A 23,221-nucleotide genomic window follows, 5' to 3' on the forward strand; every position below is an offset into this window, starting at 1 on the left:
TGAGGCCTCCCTCGCCATGTAGAACTGTGAGTGAATTAAACCTCTTTCCTTCATAAATTACCCAGTCTTGGGTATCTCTTTATTAGCAGCATGAAAAAGACTAATACAGGTGTGTTATGTTATTTGATTTTTCAATATTAAAAATCCTCTCATTGCAAGGACAAATCTTACTTTGTTAGGGTGTGTAATTCTCTTGGTATCAAGATAATATTAACCTCACAAAATGAGCTGGGAAGTAACCTTCTTTCATATTTCAGAAGAGTCTGTGAAGAATTGGAATTAATTTCTCTTTAGATATTTGTTAGAATTCACCAATGAAGCTCCCTGGCCCTGGGTTGAGATTAACATTGTGGATAGTCTTCTAAAAATCACTAATTCAGTCATTTTACTTGTTATAGGTCTACTATGATTATCTGTTTCTTCTCAAGTCAATGTTTCTTCTCAAATAAAAAATGTTTGTCTTTTTACTGAATAAATTCTTTCTTATCTTAATAGTTGTGCTAGTATTTATCAGTGAACAAAATATAGTATTTTAAAGCGTTGGATTTTAGGTATTATTTCTTTTTGTTTGTTTGTTTTATTTTGTTTTGTTTTTGAGATGGAGTCTCACTGTCGCCCAGTTTGGAGTACAGTGGCGCAATCTTGGCTCACTGCAACCTCTGCCTCTCGGCTTCAAGCAATTCTCCTGCCTCTGCCTCCTGAGTAGCTGGGACTTCAGGTGTGCACCACCATGCTTGGCTAACTTTTGCATTTTTCGCAGAGATGGGGTTCACCATGTTGCCCACGCTGGTCTCAAACTACTGACCTCAGGTGATACGCCCCCCTCAGCCTCCCAAAGTGCTGGTATTACAGGCATGAGCCACCATGCCTGGCCTTAGGTATTATTTCTATGTTCTGTATTATGCTATTATGCTGAATAAAACACGAGTAAAAATGATTAATGGAAACCACACTGTTGGAGAATGAACGTGACATGCAGTGAAAGCTGAATTAGAGTCTGGTCTTATCTGTAGTTCTAACTCTAGAACTAACAAGCCAAGTGTGTTTATTAGTAAAAATATTTCCTGGATCTGAGGGTCCTCACTTGTATAAGAGGAGGGTTCAATTAAGTGATTTCTAAGGTACTTTCTTCCCTAAAATTTCTTTTATTTTGTAAAATGTGAATCATTGTGAGATAAATATGAAATAAAGACAATATAAGGTGGGATCCATAGATATAATAAGCCATTTGAAAGAAAAAATAGACAAATATAAACTAGTGGCAACTTCTGGTAAAAGTTACATAATAAGGTTCACATTCTGATGATACATAATAACTAATTTCAAATGATTGTTCTGTTTGAAATAAAGTCGCTTCAACATAAAAGTCCACTATCTTTTTTTTCTTAAAAGGGTTAATACATAAATTATGAATATCCATACATGGACTGTTACATATCAGTCCCTCTAAGTGAATTAGATATTAATGTGTTAACATGAGTAATTATTAAAAATTAATAATTGAGTAAATGTGAACCAACTTTATAAAGGACAGATACTGTTGAATTATATTTATATAAATTCATACATACAAAAGTACTATAAAAATGAGGATTATCACTTGATACACTTCAGAATTATAGTTATATAAAGAAAAGAACAGAGGGTAGGAGAATGGGTCAGAGATATACAATAGGCTTCAGTACATCTAAAATTTGTATTCTTTTAAACACATGTAAAACAATGATAATATTTCAATATATAATAAATCTGAATGATACTATTAGCATTTTTGTTATATTATTTCTAGCCTTTTGTATATCTGAACTATTTCACGACATTAAAAAGAAAGAAAAATTTATGTATATTTTATATGGAAAACTTCAGAAGTATATGAATATAGGAATAAATTAACACTCATGAAAATATAAATTTATTTTTCATATAATTGCTGATGATTTTTATCAGGGGATAACCAAACCACTCACCATTTGATGCTGTAAAATCAATAGCCACTGTGAAATTGATTTGCGTCCTGAAATAGAAGTAAACAAGAATCATTAATAATGAAACAACCTGATAAAAGGAGTTTCTTTTCCATTTGGGTTATATGCTTTAATGTCACTAATTTCTCAAACGTTAATTAAGAGCAATATATTACAGTACATATTGCATAGCATCAGAAAGGCAGTTTTACATGGTAAGAACTTGGCAAAAATGTATTTATAGTTACATATATTTATAGTCACATAAAATGAAAACTAAAGTCTCAGGAATAAAAGTAGCTCCTATTTTGGAGTATGATAACTAAGTAAGTGACTCACAACAAAGTAGTCAAAATGCAAATAATTGTTTTCCAGCCTCAATGCCACCATTTATTATTACTTTATCTGTTTCCAAAATTGTTCTGTAGTAATCATGAAATTAGCATGCCCTTAAAAGTGTTGCATTGCTAAAATCATCTCTAATAATGTCATTCCTTAAACTAATTCTATTTGACAATCCCCCAAACACAAGATTTTCTCCAGCATCCCTTCCTGATAAAACTCACAAGAAGCTAGGCGTTGAAGGAACACTCCGCGAAATAATAAGGGCCATCTATGACAAATTCACAGCCAACATCATACTGAATGGGCAAAAACTGGAAACATTCCTCTTGAGAACTGGAACAAGTCAAGGATGCCCACTCTCACCACTCCTATTCCACATAGTACTGGAAGAGCTGGCCAGAGCAATTTGGCAAGAGAAAGAAATAAAAGGCATCCAAATGGGAAAATAAGTCAAACCATCTCTCTTCACGGACCATACAATTCTGTACCTAGAAAATCCTAAATACTACACTAAAAGGCTCCTGGAACTGATAAATTCTGCAAAGTTTCAGGATACAAAATCATGTACAAAAATCAGTAGCATGTTTATACACCGGTAACGTTCAAGCTGAGGGCTAAATGAAGAATGCAATCCCATTCACAAGAGTGACACACAAAAAATAAATATATATAGGAATAAATCTAACCAAGGCAGTGAAATATATCTACCAGGAGAACCATAAAACACTTCAAAAGAAATCATAGAACATAACAAAAGAAAAAACATTCCATACTCATGCATTGGAACAATCAAAATTATTACAATGGGCACACTGCCCAAAACAATCTAAATATTCAATGCTATTCCTATCAAACTACTAACGTCATTTTTCACAGAATTGGGAAAAACTATTCTAAAGTTCCTAGGGAACCCAGAAAGAGCCTGAAGAGTCAAAGCAATCTTAAGCCAGAGGCATCACATTACCTGACTTTTTAGTATAAGACTAACCAAAACAGCATAGCACTGGTACAAAAACAGACACACAGACCAATGGAACAGAATAGAGAGCCCAGAGATAAAGCTGCACATCTATAGATATCTGATCTTGGACAAAGTTGACTAAAATAAGCAATGGGGAAATTTACTGAATAGCATTTTATTGAATAGCATCTATTTCACAAATGGTGCTAGAATAACTGGCTGGCCACATGCAGAAGAATGAAACTTGACCCCTACCTTTCACCATATACAAAAATTATTAAATCAAGAAGGATTAAAGATTTAAGTATGAGACCTCAAACTATAATTATCCTAGAAGAAAACCTTGAAAACACCATTCTGGATATTGGCCTTGGGAAATAATTTATGACTAAATCCTCAAAAGTAATCATAACAAAAACAAAATTGATAAGTAGGACCTAATTAATCTAAAGAGCATCTGCACAACAAAAGAAACTATCAATAGAGTGAACAGACAACCTAGAGAATGGGAGAAAATATTCACAAACTATGCATCTGATGAAAGTCTGATATCCAGAATCTACAAGGAACTTAAACCAACAAGCAAAAAACCCAATTAAAAAATGGGCAAAAGACATGAACAGTCACTTCTAAACTAGCCAACATACATGAAAAAATGCTTCACACCAGTAATCATCAGAGAAATGCAGATCACAAGCACAATGAGATAACATCTCACGTTAGTCAGAATGGCTCTTACAATAGTGTCAAAAAACAACAGAGGCTGGCCAGGCTGTGGAAGAAAGGGAAGAATGCTTATACAATGTTGGTGAGAATGTAAACTAGTTCCAGCCACTGTGGAAAGCAGTTTGGAGTTTTCTCAAAGAACTTAGAACTACCACTGGACTCAGCAATCCCATCACTGGGCATATACCCAAAAGAAAACAAATCATTTTACCAAAAAGACACATGCACTCCATGTTCATTGCAGCATCATTCAGAATAGTGAAGACATGGAGCTAACCTAGGTGCTCATCAACAGTGGATTAGATATTTAAAAATGTGGTACATACACACCATGGAATGCTACACAGCCACAACAAAGAATAAAGTCATGCCCTTTGCAGCAACTTGGATATAGCTGGAGACCAATACCCTAGGCAAATTAATGCAGGGACAGAAAGCAAACACCACACATTCTTCCCTATAAGTGTGAGCTAAACATTGGGTACTCATGGACACAAAGATGGCAACAACAGACACTGGTGACTATTAGAGGAGAGAAGGAAGAAGGATGTCTTGAGAGCTGAAAAATGAACTGTTGGGTACTATGCTCAGTACCTGGGTGACGGGATCATTTGTACCCTTAACCTCAGCATCACACAATATATCCAGGTAACAAACATACACATGTAACTCTTGAATCTAAAATAAAAGGTGAAAAAAGAAACACACAGGATTTTCTTTTGTTTTCTTCAGAAATGAAGTATTTCAGACACTAGTAGTCTCCCATTGCTCACAGCATTTCTCTCTGTGTGTTTTTGTGTATGTGTATGTGTATGTGTATGTGTGCATGTGTGTGTGGTGTATTTACAGATATAGATAAATACAGATATGTAGTGATTGATGAAATATGTTACAAAATGCTCCTCAACTTGCAGTGGGGTTACATCCTGATAAATCAACCATAAGTTGAAAACACTGTAAGACAAACGCATTTAAATACCTTACCTAAGGAAAGTCATAGTTAACTCTAGCCTATTTTATTGTGCTCTGAATGCTTCCATTAGCCTATAGCTGGGCAAAATAATCTGGCAACACAGTACACTTTGGAGTATCAGTTGTTTACCCAGTGATCCTGTGGCTGACTGGGAGCTGTGGCCACTGCCCAGCATCAGGAGAGCATATCATACTGCTTTTCTTTCTACTGAATGCGTATTGATTTTGCACCATGGTAAAGAAAAATCTTGTTGAACTATTGTAACTTGGGGACCGTGTGTGTGTGTGTGTGTGTGTGTATGTGTGTGTGTGTGTGTGTGTATATATGTGTGTATATATGTGTGTGTATGTGTGTATATATATGTGTGTGTGTGTGTGTATATATATATATTTCAGCACATGGTTGTTACCCAAAGTTATTTTACTGAATTAGTTCAGTTTTTTTTTTCTGATGGAAACTAATGAGGTGGTGGCATTCACATAAGAAGTTCACTTTTTTGAGCATACCTATGACTCTATATGTAATTCCATCTCGTTCTTACCAGAGAAACTATACAAACACAAATACATGACAATGCTATAAATACTGTAATAACCTGGAATCACATTTAATCTACAAAATAATTTTTAATTAAAAGTAAATCATCTGAAAACGAGTACCTTATTTTTTTTAGCAACAAATTACTTTTGAACACACAGCACAATTGATTTAACACTTTGAAGTTTGGAACTATTGGATAAATAATGACGGGATTTAAATAAAGCAATCTGATTCTGCTATTACAGCATAGGGTCCCTTGTAGTTCTCTTTGTAAAAACTATAGTGATATTTCCTTCTTTCTCCAAATATCCAGCCTGGAAAGACCTAAATGCAATGCAGGTATTGAATCAAATTCACACATTGTTTTTTTTTTCCCTACGGAAACAACAACCTTTCTTGCTTACATTTAACAAAAACTAGTATAGATTCCCTTTATATGAATAGTTATATGGTATTTTTTTCTCAGAGCAGAAATCAGGTTTATAGGCTAAGAATACAGGCTAATTTGGAGCATAATACTAACCAGCATGAACCTAAGTGAGTACAAATTTTAAAAAAAAGAATATAGTAAGACTTCTGGGAGAACGTTTTCAGATAAAAGCCCCTTTGAGGGACTGAAAAGAACAATCACCATCAGCACATTGCTTTGTCATGCTGTGGTAGGGAGAGAAATGACTGTGACACACAGCAGTATGGTAGATTAGAAAGGGTGTGGATTTTGAATCTGAATGAACTGGGTTTGAGTCCCAGCAACCCAGCTGGTGACCTTAGCCAAATTTCAAAACTCTTGGAGGGCAGGTACCTGGACCATAGAAATGAAATGAGAACTGAAAGGAAACAACATGAGATATTACATACATGTTTTATTTTACACACATAATATATATACATATATCACAAGATATTCACATTATATATATCACACATTACATATAATGTGACGTTACATGGCTACTACCAGTTAACCACACAATAATTTTAAAGAGAAGATACTATCATCTTCTTTTTACAGAGAAGGAAATCTATGCTTACAAAACTTAATAATTTCCACACCAGTAATAAACAAGAGCATTGGAATTTGAATTCACATTCAACTACAAAGACCATAATCATAACCTCTATACTAATCTGTTTCTCCAGTTAAATATTTGCAAACTTCCTGGCTATAATAGGCACACAATAAAGGATATGGATTCTATTATTAATATTATGCTGCAATCCTGGAAAAAATTCTACATAGATGTTCTTAATGGTAAAAAAAAATCTGGATATAATCTCATGCTTGGGCAAATTTTTCCTTCTATCAAATATGTTATCAAATATATAAATAAAATAATCTGTATATATTCTTTTTTGTTATTTTATTCAAATAACACCTCATTAGGAATAAAAAATAACTTTGAGCTTTAAGAATATATGTTTTAACAGATCATAAAGATCAATTTTGAAGTCCAGTCTTTGGTTCAATGTCGGTACACTGTAGGAAAATACACATTATTATCTTGATTCAACTCTCTCTTGTAACAGCATCTGCACAATGCTTTCCACATATTGAAACCTCATGGTATTTGCTGGACGTATGGATACATTTGTTTTATGATTGTTTCTAACTTGTTCTCCAGGGTAGCCCAGGATGTGTGGCATAACCGTCAACTTCCTAGAAGCATTGGTTGCAGATACAAGACTTCAGTAGTCATAGATGCAAAGGTCCTCTCAAAGCCAAAGTTGTGCCTACCAAAGCTATAAAGAAAAGTTATGGCTATTCACTAAAGAACCATACATAAGAGTTAAAAAGAAGGAGAGAGCAGAGGCCAGGCACAGTGGATCACACTTATAATCCCAGCACTCTGAGAGGCTGAGGTGGGAGGATCACTTGAAGCCAGGAGTTCAAGACCAGCCTGGGCAACATATTGGGACCCAGTCTGAATATAAACTTTAAAAAATAACCAGGTGGGGTGGTGTACACTTGTAGTCCCAACTACATAGGAGGCTGAGGTGTGATGATTTCTTCAGCCTAGGAATTTGAGGCTGCAGTGAGCTATAATTGCACTATTGCACTCCAGCTTGGGCAACAGAGTGAGACACTATTAAAAAATGAAAATAAAAAGGAGCAAATATTTAGAATTAAACTAACTTACTAAAACTATAAATAGCTAAACTACATTACAAAACTATGTAGACTATGTACAACAAAACAATGAACTGTAGAAAAGAAGAAAAGAAAGAGAGAGGGAAGGAAGGTAAGAAGGAAGGAAGGAAGAAGAACGAAAGGCAGGACCAATGAGCACTGTTGAAATCCAGGGCACTTTTTGTATCTACGACTACTGAAGTCTTGTATCTGCAACCAATGCTTCTAGAAGTTGATGGTTATGCTACACATCCTAGGCTACCCTGAAGAACAAGTTAGAAACAATCATAAAAAAAATGTGTCCACTTGCCCAGTAAATACAGTGAGGTGGTTTCCAATATGTGGAAACTTATACTCTTAAGCTTAAGTATAAAAGGTGGATGCATTCGTTTAGCACTAAATGATAAATAAGACCATTTGGTAATTACAGTGCAACAGAGACACTCAATGAGTAAAGCAGAATCCTGAAGCATATTTGATGACTGATTGATGACAAGATTTGGTTAATTCTTTGTCTCATTCTGCATGTCAGGAAGAATCTCTCGCCTTTATTACTTTGAATCAGCAGCAGCATTCAGCTGAGAAGGAAAATACCATGGCTTACTAAATAAAGCAGCTCATGGTAGCGATGGTCACTAGGCTAACTACTATCATACCATTGAGATTTTTCTACTTAGAAAACCACAGTTCAACAATGATTTATGGAGCACCTTCCAATGGCCAAGCACTGTGCTGTAGGATCAAGAGAAACAGGAGCAAATGAAACACCATTCTTGAACTCACAGGGCAAAACTCCAGTTTTATATTGTTAAAAAACAATGACAAAGATAACACAGCATTTTATCATTGAATTCAAAATCAATAGCATAACCTAAAACTCACCTGCACATTTACTGTGAACATCAGTTTGTTCAACCCCATGATTCCTAAGGGTTTCCATTCATATTATAATACATACTTATCAAATCAAGTGCCATACTCTATGTATTTAGAAAATAATAACTGATAAAAATTTTAAAGAAAGTTCCTAGCAATACTATAACCTCAAGTTATAAAACAGGTTTCTTGAAGACTTTAATAAACAATCTGTTATGAAAGTAAACCAAACAACATTTCAGTCAGTCAAGTTGTTACCCTTTTTCATTCTCTAATATTGCTTGAAGCCTAATGTTAGAGGAGAAAAATCAATCATGTGTCAAAGTAAAAAAAAATCCAAATTTATACAAGATTACTCCTGACAGAATATTCATAAACAATCACATTTAAATCCTCGAAACATCTTGTTTAGGAAGTGTTACTTTAGCTGTCATTTTATGTTTCAGAAGCAGAAAAGACAGAAGGATTTCATAAAATCCAGTTAGCAGCATTATATTTTAGAATATAAAAAAGTTATGCCTGCCAAATTGCATGAGTTAGTACTAACATCTCATGAGACTTCCCAATACATATGTCCTAGTACTACTAAAATATGCACTTGGAAAATGTCCCTATTTTACTCTACCATCTTTCCAAAAGCTGTGAATGACAGAGAAATCAGATGTTAAGATGAGAATAATTTACTAGAACAGCAAAGATCCACAGGAAACAAGTATATATGGGAGTATCAAAGAAAACTAGACACACATGTACACATACAGAGAGTAATACCATCTTACACGTGTTTTCTACAGCTGTTATTATGAATTCATTACAGAGAACTAACAAAACTCTGATGGGGATGTGCATAAGGCTTGTTTTCCTTTCTTACCAATTTCAAATCTGGTTCAGTTGCACAAAGTGAACTTTGTAAATTATACAATGAATTTCTCCCACTCCTCTTTAAATTAATCTTGACAAACAGATTCAGATCCACTAGCTGTTGGTATCTAGAACTCAAAAATGTAGTTGGGATGCCCATCCAACAATAATATTCCTCTCATTCTTTCCATGTTGGTATCAGGACTATGCTTCTGCCTTGATTTACCAATATGCATTCTAGTTCACACTTTGGTTATGGAACACGTCCTGAAGCCCTGGTGCACTTGCCTCAAACATTGTCATCCAACCTAACCCTTCTTGACCTTCTTTCACCATGGGCTAAACTCTGAGCCCTTTTCTGTCTTATATTCTTGCTTTTCTTAAAAGTGGTTCAACTACCTGAATGACAATGCAGACAGATGCCTGATTCCAAACTTTGCTGCATCTTCAAAATTCTAGCATCCCATGCCCATGAACTACTCAGTGAATTAAGATCTTGCCAAGTAAGATATCCTAGAATGAGGGCAGGTTTTGAGATGCACAAATGCAATTCAGATATAAATACCTTCACTTATGATTCATGTGACCTTGAGAAAACTATTCGACCTTCTGCAGCTCACTTGTAAAGAATTATAAAACCTTCCTTGGATTGTTGCTGTGAGGACCATAAAAGCACCTGTCCTTTAGAAGGCCCATTAAGTAGTTGATTCATTATTATCACGATTACTGATACTAGTTTTTCAGAACCTGAGTTTAGCATACTTCTTTGAATACTGGATTGTATAATGCTTATCAAATTTCTGGGTCTACCAGAGGTTCGGGTTATTTCTTAGTATCTGACCCTCCCATGTCAGATTTCCTTTCCTTCACACCCACTAATAAGGTCCCAACCTGCCTAACCCAAAACTGCACTATGAATTTATGATCTAACCTTATTAGGTGTTATCTAGGTACTTCCTCAAACAAAATTCTACTGCATGAAGTAATTGTAAACTTTGACTTTTGCCTTATTTTCTATCCTTTCTTTCCTTCACGCACTCTGGATTCCTGGGGATCAGTGAAATGTCAAAAGTAACAGTAAAAAAAAATAACTGGAGACAAGAGATATGATTCCTCAACTTTTTATTCTTCATTCTTACTGAATCCAGTTTTTACAAATCAACAAAACTTTCTAATTTCTCTAGACTTTGAAGATTGATTTCTATATTTTTTCACACAATAATACTACTCCAAAATACAACTTTACAAGGAGGCTAGCTTATCTTCGTGCAATTCAAGAACACCTTATCAAAAAGGTATGCAAAATTGCTAATCTTTTTTCTAACCAATAGTTAGAAAATATATGTGACATAATCAAAATAAGCTAACAAAATAATCAACCCCAAACCGAAAATGTAAGCACTGTCCATCAAAATCCCATTTAAAATGAGGTAGGTGCCAGAGACGTAATGCCTGCCTAGTAGGAAGATAGTGAAATCTTGAGTGATATAGACTGGAGTTTGAATCCCAGAATCACCACTAGCTAGCTAGTTGTGACTCCTTGCAAAACTATCAACTCTCTGGGTCTCAGTTTTCTCATGACAGATAGGTAACAACCACTTTGAAGGAGACTTCTAAATGTTAGAAATAAAACTCTAAAGTACTAGCACATAGCAAATACTCTACATGCTGGAAGACGAATTCCTTGAGTAACCCATGCCATTTTCTCCTGGTTCACAATAATCCTCTTCTCTGCTGGGTCAGAAGAGAGTTTCTTCTTTATATTAACATAAATTTATCTTTCATTAGTCCTTCCTGTAATGTGGGTTAGTGATGTATCAAGGGTGGGGCAATGAAGCTCCAACCAGTACAGGCAGTAGAGGGGTACACTGTCTGTACAGAACTTAAATATAGTAATATATCATGTGCATATGCAAACTACATTTTAATATTACCATATACTAGCAATTCTAAGCAATGTCAGTGACAAACTTTTTCCCACCCTACTACCTCCTGCCTTTGGTGAGCTACTGTTTTTATGTATTTCTGTTTCTCCTGCTCCCAGCTCCCAACCTTTTAATTGCCCTCAACCATGAAACTATTTTAGAAATAGCAAAGTGTGTTGTTTACAAAAGAATAATTTCACAGACGTAGATGATAAAATTTTGTTCCTACAAAAGTTTCTAAGTTTCAAAGAAAAGTTATATGTTTAAAGAGAAAATTATTAGCACATCATCAGGAGGGAAAGATGTAAAGTTGTTTTTCTAGTATTAATAATAGTTTTACAAAAATTCATTGCTGTTGCATCACTCAGTTCTTTCAGTTTTCACTGTGTGTGGCTAAAAGTGCACACTGTAACCAAGCAACGTAGCTATAAAACTGCCCAATACCAACAGAGTGTCAATATTTGGCAAGATTAGTGCTAGCCCTGATGATGAGACATACCTGAAGAGTTTCCTTTGACTTTGAAATGGAGGACTCTGAAAAAACTTATCTGCAGCATAACATAAACTGGCAACGAAATCACAATCATAAAGTATGTAACTAGACATCTCTAAGCTTTCCAAGTATACATTTTTTTTTCCAGATGGAGTTTTGCTCTTGTTGCCCAGGCTGGAGTGCAATGGCACGATCTCGGCTCACTGTGACCTCTGCCTCCCGGGTTCAAGCGATTCTCCTGCCTCAGTCTCCCAAGTAGCTGGGATTACAGGCATGCACCACCACGCCTGGTGAATTTTTGTATTTTTAGTAGAGACGGGGTTTCTCCATGTTAGTCAGGCTGGTCTCAAACTCCCGACCTCAGGTGATCCGCCCACCTTGGCCTCTCAAAGTGCTGGGATTACAGGCGTGACCCACTGTGCCCAGCCCAAGTATACATTTTAAATGTACAAAAATGAGAATCAAACCTTAACCAAATCAATGTTTATGACAGTCTTCTTAATATTCCTAAAAGTTTGTTTTCTAGATCTTACTTTAGATGAGTTCAGTTTCAATATGATAATGTTCCATGTGAAAATATTTATAGACGGCAGAATGGCTTTGTTTTTATTAGATTTAACCCTACTCAGCACCGCAGGGTTTAGCTTTCCACTAATTTGATAAATGAAAGTACTTGGGTGCCACAACAAAAAGCATTATAAAAAATCCTAGACATGTATATTTCATTTTTGAATAAGAAATTGGATTAATGGAAAAAAAAAACTTTATAGTGTTGCATGTTCTGGCAAAATGTGCTCCCTGAAGCAACATATCCAATGCAATGACACTTCTTTTTTTTTTTTTTTTTAAGAAGAGGTCTCGTTCTGTTGCCAGGCTGACTGCACGTCAGTAGCATCATCATGGCTCACAGCAGCCTCAACCTCTTGGGTTTAACAATCCCTGCACCTTAGCCCACTGAGTAGCTGGGAGAACACACATGTGCCACCACACCCAACTATTATATGTTTTAATTTTTATGGAGATGCGGGCACATTATATTGCCCAGGCTGGTCTCACACTCCTGGGCTCAAGAGATTCACCTGCCTCAGCCTCTCAAAGTGCTGGGATTACAGGCGTGAGCCATCATGCCCAGCCTGCCACCAATTTTATAAAACTAAGTTCAGTGTTTTACAGAATTATTTCAATTGTTCAAGTATTTTTAAGTAAAAAAAAAAAAAAAAATCTGTATGGGGCCTGTTGATGAAGGAACTTACTGATATTCAACTAGCCTCTACAATAAGTAGTATCAAGAAGCCCACTTTAGTTTTTAAGATTAGCTTATGATAGGTAGATAGTGCTTTTAAAAAAATTTTCAAACAAGATTTAGATTTAGGGTTGAGTTTGGGTTGGAGTGAACAGGGCTGTCTGGACTGAAAGAAGTATCCTGGGGTTATCCTCAAACAGAAATGAACTGTAAGAAAGTGATTTTCACTGGCTTTGTAAATTTGAATACATACTTTTTTCTTCATGTCTCTCATAACTAGGGCAATTACTACAACAATATGATGACAACAATATGATGAGCTTAGACATGTTAGAACTCTGAGATTTTTCATAAAATTAATAGCTAGCATTTAGTGTTAACTATATGAAATTTAGTTAACCCTCACAGCCATTCTATGAAATAGGCATTGTTATTTATATTCCTGTTTCACAGAAATGAAAACAGGTTATGCTAGCAAGAGGCAGATCCAGGATCTGAACTGTACAATTAATGCCAGAACCCAAATTCTTTGCCACTACTATACAATGCCTCAATTATCTGCAACCACTTCTTTGCAATTGGGCTGACTTTTTCCCAAACATTTATTCCTTACTGAATTTCTTTCCTAGAAGTTCCTGTCCACTTACTCTCTCTCCTATTACCTTTTCTCATACTCCCTTTCTCTTAAGATATGAAGAAAACAAGCAGTTTGTGCTTTTAATCTTGATTTTGCCTTTCCTCCAAGTAACTACAATGAAGATATAGAGTTCAGCTGAGACAAATTCTAGTAGAGGCAATATAAAAGCATGTTTTCTTATTCCAGAAAGCCTGGTCCATCTGTTTTATCTGATCATTGCTGTATGACTCGTGGAGAGAGTAAGATCGCAAATTGATAAGGTCTGAGAGAGACAGATGTGAGGGTTTGTATTCCAGTTTGTCACACGCTGTATTTAAAGTTATATTTTTTCATTATGTTTTAATTTTGCTAAGAAATTTGGAAGAAAAAAAGGGTAGAAAATCATGCTCCAAATGGTTAATTAGTCCGTACTTACTCAATGGCCACTCTGTGTTCAGACCTACAAAAATATTTTAAAACTACGTCTCTTTGAACAAACAAATCATACAAATAAACAATTAAAATGATACCCAGGAAAATTAGTATAAGCTCACCTGGACTGGCTGGATTAGAGTTTGGCCTTTCTTCAAAGGAAAAAAATGACAGTCTGTAGACTTCCAAGTTTCTAACACACTCAATTTTCTGATAAAAGCATAGACCAGGATTTCATGTTGACATGAAATTCTAGTGGCTTAGCAGGGACTCAGTGTGCAACGAAGTTTGTGATCTGTTTTCCCCCTTCATCTGCCAATCAAAGAGATGTGGGAAACTTTGTAGATATTTGTTTCTGAGTTAAGGTGATAGGGAAATGAAGTGTCATAACACTTGAGAGACATAGAGGACTAAAAGGCAAAAGAAGCAAATTGAAATTTATGATTCTGTCTTCAGATACTTAGTGTGAGCTGCTGGGAATATGGAAGTATGTATTCTACAAGTCTGTAAAAGTGAATAAACCCATTTCACAAATAATAATAACTGAAATAATAATGATGCTACCTAAGAAATTATCTTAGATTTCTTAACAGTATGTAATTTGAAAGGAATCTGACATTGTCCTTATTAATGATAATTGAAGTATTCAATGTCAAAGGTTAGAGATTACTAAATAAACATTTTAGGTAGACAATTGTATTCAAATTTTAATATCTAAAACTATTTTTAATAAATAAAGAGGAATAAAATAACTACAGGATAAAAGTACAGAGTATGATTAAAAATGACGACACCAAGGTCAATAATCCAGAAGAGACCATCAGTGTTTATTATGTTATAACAAAGCCCCTTCATGAATATTATTCTTCTGTTTAGAAAATAAAACTTTTTACTATTTCAAATCATAGAATGTATCTCATACTCCAGAAAAAAACATGGCACTGCTTATAAAAAAAAAAATCTAAAAATTAGATTCGTATTTCAGAGAATATTTGAATAAAAATTGGATTTTGGTTGATTTAGAATGCATCTGTCTCATCCGCTCACTGTGTACCTGAATCCATAAATCTGTCTACTGCAGCTAAACACACTATTTTAGGGATTGAGACAATGAATGAAAAGTAACAAACTAACAACCTGGTTTCACAAACAATCAAGCTTGTATTTTCATGTAAATACCTACATCAATAATAACTAAACTAATGGAAGTGTATAATATTGAATACTAAGAACCAGGCCTAAAAAGAAGTTCCTTTGAAGGAAAAGATATTAAAAGGCTATGAAAACAATTTTGTTTAGTAGTTAAATGTGTTTTTTCTTAACTCTGCATAATTTCTAATTGGATTCATGAGTAAAAAACCAACTTAACATTTTTATAATTTTCGATTCCCTTATTTTTTTGTGAGAAGAAACAAGAAGAGATAAAATTTTAAACTGCAATTCAATAAGTTCTTTCTGTGAGTTTAATTGCAATGTTTGACTCTCAGCACAATTGCTAAACAGTTCACAACAGCTGCCTGTTTCATACTCTTTCTCTATCCCCATGCTCCCTTGCATCTGGTCTAAGAGAAATATTGTATAAAATTAATGTAGAGGACAAAATAAATTCAGGAAAACTCAACTAAGTATTTGGATTAATCAGAGCTAGCTATAAAATCAATATAATTGTTGTTAATGATATCTTACATCATAATGTTTCATTCACCCTTTTGATGACTTCAAATTTTGCTTGTCAATTCAGATTCAACATGAGCATAACCCGACAGTGGAAAGGTTATGGTAATTAGGCCCCTAAATTGATGCAAGGATAGTTTAACATACATAAGTCAATAAGTGTGATACATCACATAAACAGAATTTATAAAAACATATGATCATCTCAATAGATGCAGAAAAGGCATTTAATGAAATCCAGCATTCCTTTATGATAAAAATCCCTCAACAAAATAAGCATGCCAAGGACTTACCTCAAAGTAATAAAAGTCGTATATGACAAGCCCACAGCCAAAACCATACTGAATAGGGAAAAGTTGAAAGCATTCCCCCTGAGAACTGGATCAAGACAATAATGCCCACTTTCACCACTTCTATTCAACATAGTATTAGAAGTCCTACCCAGCGCAATCAGACAAAAGAAAGAAATAAAGTGCATCCAAATTGGAAAAGAGGAAGTCAAACTGTTGCTGTTTGCCACTGATATGACTGCATCTCTAGAAATCCCTAAAAACTCATCTACAAAGCTCCTAGATCTGATAAATGAATTCAGTAAAGTCTCGGGTTACAAAATCAATGCATACAACTCAGTAGCACTGCTATACACCAACAATGACAAACTGAGAATCAAATCAAGAACTCAATCCCTTTTACAACAGCTGCAAAAAAGAAATAAAATAAAATACCTAGGAATATACTTAAGCAAGGAAGTAAAGGATCTCTACAAGAAAAACTACAAAACACTGCTGAAAGAAATAATAGATGACACAAATAAATGGAAACACATCCCATGCTCATGGATGGAAGGAATCAATATTGTGAAATGACCATACTGCCCAAAGCAATCTACAGACTCAAATGCAATTCCCTTCAATACCAGCATCATTCTTGACTGAATGAGTTAAAACAATCCTAAAAATCATATGGAATCAAAGAACTCACTCACATAGTTAAATAAACACTAAGCAAAAAGAACAAATCTGAAGGCATCACATCACCTGACTTCAAATTATACTACGAGGCTATAGTTACTAAAACAGTATGGTACTGGAAAAAAGTAGGCACATAGATCAAGGACCAGAATAGAGAACCCAGGTGTAAAGTCAGATCCAACTAACCGATCTTCAACAAAGTACACAAAAATAAAAACTGGGAAAAGAACACCCTATTAAATAAATGATACTGGGAAAATTGGCAAGCCACATGTAGAAGAATGGAACTGAATCTCCATTTCTCACCTAATACAAAAATCAACTCAAGATGGATCAAAGACTTAAATTAAAGACCTGAACCATAAGAATTCTAGAAGATAACATCAGAAAAACTCTCTGGACATTGGCTTAGGCAAAGAATTCATGACTAAGAACCCAAAACCAAATGCAACAAAAACAAAAGTAAACAAATCAGACCTAATTAAACAAAAAGTTTCTGTACTGCCAAAGAAATAATCAGCAGAGTAAACAGACAACCCACCAGTGGGAGAAAATATATGCAAATGATGAAATCTGACAAAGGACTAGTGTCCAGAATCTATGAGGAATGCAAACCAATCAGCAAGAAAAAAACAATGACCCCATCAAAAAATGAGGAAAGGACATGAATAGACTGTTCTCAAAAGAAGATATCCAAACAGTCAACAAATGTATGAAAAAATGCTCAACATCACTAATTATCAGAGAAATGCAAATTAAAACCACAATGAGATACCACTGTATTCTAGCAAGAATAGTCATAATTAAAAAGTCAAAAAACAATAGATGTTAGCATGGATGTGGTGAAAAGGGAACACTTTTGTACTGCTGGTGGGAAAGCAAATTAGTACAACCACTATGGAAAACAGTACGGAGATTCCTTAAAGAACTAAAAGTAGAACCACCATTTCATTCAGCAATCCCACTACTGGGTATCTACAAAGAAGAAAAGAAGTCATTATATGAAAAAAACACTTGCACATACATGTTGATAGCAGCACAATTTGCAATTACAAATATATGGAACCAACCTATGTGCCCACTGACCAACAAGTAAACAAAGAAAGTGTGATATATATATATATACCATGGAATACTACTTAGTTATTAAAAGGAACAAAATAATGTATTTTGCAGCAAATTGGGAGCAGGTGGAGATCATCATTCTAAGTAAAGTAACTCAGGAATGGAAAACCAACTATCCTATGTTCTCACTTATATGCAGAAGCCAAGCTATGAGAACGCAAAGGCATAAGAGTGATACAATGGACTTTGGGGATTTGAGGGGTGAATGTTGGGAGGGAGGTGAGGGATTACAGACTACGTATTGGGTACACTGTATATTGCTCAGCTGACAAGTGCACTAAAATCTCAAAAATCACCACTAAAGAACTTAACCATATAACCAAAATCCACCTGTACCCCCCCAAAATTATAAAGAAATAAGCCTTGAAGCCAGAAAAAAAAAAGGTCCCTGAATTGATGATGCCACCTTAAGTCAGCAACAAAACCATCCACAAATGCAGTAATCAGTGCTCTTATCTTGGTATTTTAAGTTAAAAGTGAGGAATTACTATGATTCATTATAAAAAATTAAATTCAGCAATTTGTTCCAATTACCTTGATATATCATACTTATTATGTATTATGGAAGGGCATCTTTTTTTAAAAAAAGCTAACCTTGATAATTCCACAGATCTTCAAATGTACTAATAAATATGCCCTCCAATATATTAATTTGGGTGGTTTGGTTGATGATAGCCCGAAGTGTTTGTTTATTTTATTCTTTTGCAATGTCATCAGAGGGCATAAAGGCCAGATGAGCTAACTTAAGAAGAGTCTCCCCTGAGGCATGCTGAAGAGGAGCGGGATCAAAGACCAAGGTGTGAATATTGCAGATGTTTAGCTGACTTGTTAAAAAAGGAATGTAGCTCTAAGGAATGTAGCTCCAAGCTATCTTTCTGTGTTTTTTCTTCCTTTGAAAACACACAGTCCTTTATGGTGGAAGTGGGGGAAGAAGGAGCAGAAGACAAAAAATTCTTAAAGGTCTGTTTCCAAAGACACAGCTGGTTTGACATGAGCTTTTACAGAAAACATGAAAATAGTTGATAAAAAGGTTTTACAGATGAAAACTGACAAGGACTTATATCTATTAAATTAATGAAAATGAAAAAGGAGGGGCACTATTCAGAAAAGGTAAGGATATGGTAAACATCCTGCATAGATTTGGGGAGTATAAATTCTTAAGAGTCTTTTAGCAATACGATTTAGAAATATCTAACAAATTGTGAAATACATATATCATTAAATTCAATAACATTATTTCTAGGAAGGAACTCTACAGATATGCTAGCACATCTATACACAAGTGCACTAATGAAGTGCATAAAATGCCAAGTACCATGTATATATGTTGCAGCTTTGTTTATAATAAAATATGTATGTCACTAAAGCATGTATTAACAGGAAATTTTTAAATTAAACGATGTACAATCATATAATGGAAAACTGTTTACAAAAAGGTAGTAATGACATATTAGCATATACACACAATACATTTAATAATCAAAACATACAATGCAGTGTATTGTACATAGTGTGATCCCATGATTATAAAAAATAGTAATAGCAGATGTTAGCTATTATCATACACAAATTACACCTGAGAATAAGTCGATAGGTTAGAGTAAGCCTTCTGTCAAAATGCAAACAATGATTTCAGAGTGAAGAAAAAATAAATAAGATGTCATTAAGGTCATGGAAGAGCTGGAAGATAGAATTGAATTATATCCTTTTACAAACGAACTTCAGAATATCCAATTCATGTGAACTACAGGAAATTAAAGTGTAGATATTTTAAATGATTTGCCTGTCACTGTATAACACAAGGGTGTCATGACCAAGCTAGATCTCTTTACCATAAAAGTCAAATTTTAAATTTGTGCCCAATTTGGCTGGGTGTGGTGGCTCATGCCTATAATTCCAGCACTTTGGGAGGCTGAGGAGGGCAGATCACTTGAGGCCAGGAGTTCAAGACCAGCATGGCCAACATAACGAAACCCCTCTCTACTAAAAATGCAAAAATTAGTTGGGCGTGGTGGCACAAGTCTGTAATTCCAGCTAGTTACTCGGGAGGCTGAGGCATGAGGACTGCTTGAATCCAGGAAGCAGAGGTTGCAGTGTTGCCAGCCTGGGTGACAGAGTTAAGACTGTCTTGGGGCGGGGGGGGGGGGGGGGGGGGAAAAAAAAAAAAAAAAGGAAAGAAATTGTGCCAATTGCTTTTAAGAAGTCCTTCAGGGCAAAGATATATAAATACATTTAAAGATACATAATACGATGATTATTATTGCTTGTTGATTTGGATTTCACTATCCAAAAGAATAAGTTAATACCTCTGTATTTTACTTATAAACATTATATATTATAGTGAATAATAGTTAAATGTATAACTGTAATACATTTTAAGGATATTACATACATTTATAATATATCTTTGTATAAAAACAATGGAAGGTATGCAAATAATCTTTTTTCATGTCCTTTTCAAATAACACAGTTTTATAGAAATTATCTTAGGTCTAGTTAGATTAATTATGTAGTGAAACTTAAACTATATTTCCCCAGGTCCCATTTGTAAATCAGAACTTGGTTCTTGTAAAAGCCTCAAGAAGCCAGGATTGGAGCAAACTGTACCCCGTAAGTTGGGGCTCCACTTATAGAATAACTAGCATTTCTTCCTGCACAGGCAGTGCTGTAAGTAGGAAGCGTGTAACTAAGAAAAAGAATCCTAAGGTTTGTAAGCAACAGAAAAATATGACAGCGTGATAGAGTTAAGACTGCCATTGCTCTAGGTACTGTAGAAACCCATTTGCTCTGATTAGCCCTAATAATTTTCAACAGGAGTTTGAGAACAAACAGTAAAAGTGATTCATTGGCACCAGATTCTGAAATGTTTTATACTGATAGACTCACACCCAAAAATTGCTAGATTTGCACTGCTGACCAAACGTACTGGATATCTTATATATATACACATACATACTCTTCACATGATCACAAAGCAAAACAAAGAAAACAAGACAAAAACTGAAAGAAATTTATAACATTTCAATACCACAAATCAGTATTTCTATATGTAAAATATAACCAGATATATCAAGTAATATTTTTTTAAGTTGTAAAGAAGGTGCTAAGGGATGTCCATTTACTTACCTCATTTCTTTATCACCTATTGATGGCAGCAGCTGCTCAAGACAGCCTTATGCTGCCAGCATGCTGGCTGCAGCAAGGAGGTGTAGCCAGGGCTGCATGCTCCAGGGAGCGTGCGGGAGCCGGGGACAAGTGGGATCTCCACCTTTTCTGAGTAGGGGCAGGAGCACCAGTGGGGAAACTGTAGCCATCCAAGCCATGGCTACAGACCCGGGACTCCCAGGCCACTTCTGCTCCATGAAGCAGGCAGGAGCCGCCCCCTCCCATTTCCCCACACAGCTGCAGTTGCCCAAACCGCAGCTGCAAACTCAGGCATCCCTGTACCCTTGGGGACCCAGGAAGGGCCCCTGCCCTCACAGGCTGAGAAGTGCCTCCTCCCACTGCCTGGCTTCTCCCTGCTCTTCGCTTCCGCTCTAATCTTGGAGCAAAGTCAGGGCTGAGCCCAGGTGCCAAGAAGAGCAGCAGCAGAAGGCAGACAGATTCCTGGGCCGAGGGGATGGATGGCTGGTAAGGATGGGGATGATCAGCAGCAAAGAGGAGCTACCTGCTGTACGGCCTCCTTTCTGCTGAGCACTTCAGAGACCTGCAGGGACATCAGGACTGTCAGCTGCAGAAAGGAGCAACCCACTCTAGGGCCTTCTCTCTGCTCGGAGCTGGGGAGATGATGAGAGGGCCTGCCTGCAGAGAAGAGCAACCCATTCCAAGGCCTCCTATCCATTGAGAGCTGGGCAGATGATAGGACAACCTGCCTGAAGAGAGGAGCTTCCCACTCCAGGGTCCTAGCTCTGCTAGGAGCTAAATAGTAGGAATGGCCTGGCTGCGAAAAGGAGCTACCCCCTGTGGGTCTCCTGTGAGCTGTTCTATTGCTCAATAAAACTCCTCTTCATCTCGGCTCACCCTTCACTTCTCTGCATATCTCATTCTTCCTGGTCGCAAGAGAAGAACGTGGGACCTGCCAAACGGCGGAGCTAAATGAACTACAATACAAACAGGGTTGAAACATACCCACTGCTCACCATGTTGCAGGCATAGAGAAGGATAGAATAGCTGTGGCCCCTGGGGGAGCCCAGACCTGGGAGCTCCCTCAGCCAAGGCTGTGACTTCCTTTTTGGGGTCCTGCAGTGCCTACCATCTTCAAGCTTTCCAGGTGCCACCAAGGAAGCTGCTTGTGGTGCGTCTGGTCCAGCCACAGCCTCACAGAGAGCTGGCACCTGTGCCAGCACCCATAGGTGCCCGCCCTGCTGCAGCAGCCAGCATGTCAGACTGCACAGTGGCTGGATCCCATGCTCACACACCCCTCGCCACTCCATGCCTGATACACCCTTGGCAGGCATGAGACCTAGGCTGGCAGTGCGAGAAAAGTGCAGCCTGCTAGGCCAAGTGGATGGAACGAGCCCAGCAGGCCTGAGCAAACTCAGGAAAAGGCACCGCCAGCCAGAGGTTTCACGCCAGAAAAAGCAACACCCCAAAGATCCTGTAACACTATTACCTACTACTACTAAGGAGTTTTTACAGAAATATATTTTTATGACAAATTCAACATCCTATTTTTCTATCTTCTAAAAATAAAAATAGGCACAGACATTGGAATACTAAGAGTTGGCAAACTTTTTCTTCTACTTTGTACTTTATTGAAACAACCATTGTTGCTTCTCAGTCTGTGCAGCCACTTTGCATTTTGGATGCCTGTATATAGCAAAGAGTACTCATTTAAGTAGGTACTTTGTTTGTTTGTTTGCTTTGTATCCTTAACTAAGAGCAACAAGAGGCAAGCTCTCTGGGTTTTGTGAAGCTATCTTTGTTCCCTTGGTACCCCCATTCCTTCATCCCCTTTTTCAACCTGAGGACATTCTATCAGTGAGTCTTCATGGGGTGTGGGGGAGTTGCTGAATCATAATTAGAAAGAGGTTTATATGAGTGATATTCATCATGAAGTTACTAAACACATTCAAATTTGCTTTGCTCCACTTTTGCATATTGAAAATACAAGGTGAAGGAAAATAGAGTATGTAGACATTTTATACTGCAAGACAATGAATGCTTGTTTTAAATCTCTGGGGATGATATGGTCTGACTCTGCGTCCCCACCCAAATCTCATCTCAAATTGTAATCCCCACAATCCCCATGTGTCGAGAGAGGGATCTGGTGGGAGGTGATTGGATCATGGGGGCAGTTTCCCCCATGCTGTTCTCATGATAGTGAGTGAGTTCACATGAGATCTGATGGTTTTGGAAGTGTCTGACA

General features: G+C 36.3%; 1 protein-coding gene across 3 annotated transcripts in view; it reads right to left on the minus strand.

Moving 5' to 3' along the window:
• The window catches only part of CPNE8 (copine 8), a 230,607-nt gene that overhangs the window by 48,519 nt on the left and 158,867 nt on the right, over positions 1-23,221 (minus strand). For 2 of the 3 annotated variants that reach the window (XM_025403626.1, XM_025403627.1), the window contains one exon: positions 1,968-2,014. In XM_025403626.1, the coding sequence (XP_025259411.1) occupies positions 1,968-2,014 (47 nt within the window). Of the gene's footprint in view, positions 1-1,967; positions 2,015-20,979; positions 21,553-23,221 lie in introns of those variants that run through there. The other variant, XM_025403628.1, reaches the window with a different exon arrangement.

Source organism: Theropithecus gelada, chromosome 11 (genome assembly GCF_003255815.1).
Source record: "Theropithecus gelada isolate Dixy chromosome 11, Tgel_1.0, whole genome shotgun sequence".
Classification (NCBI taxonomy): domain Eukaryota; kingdom Metazoa; phylum Chordata; class Mammalia; order Primates; family Cercopithecidae; genus Theropithecus; species Theropithecus gelada.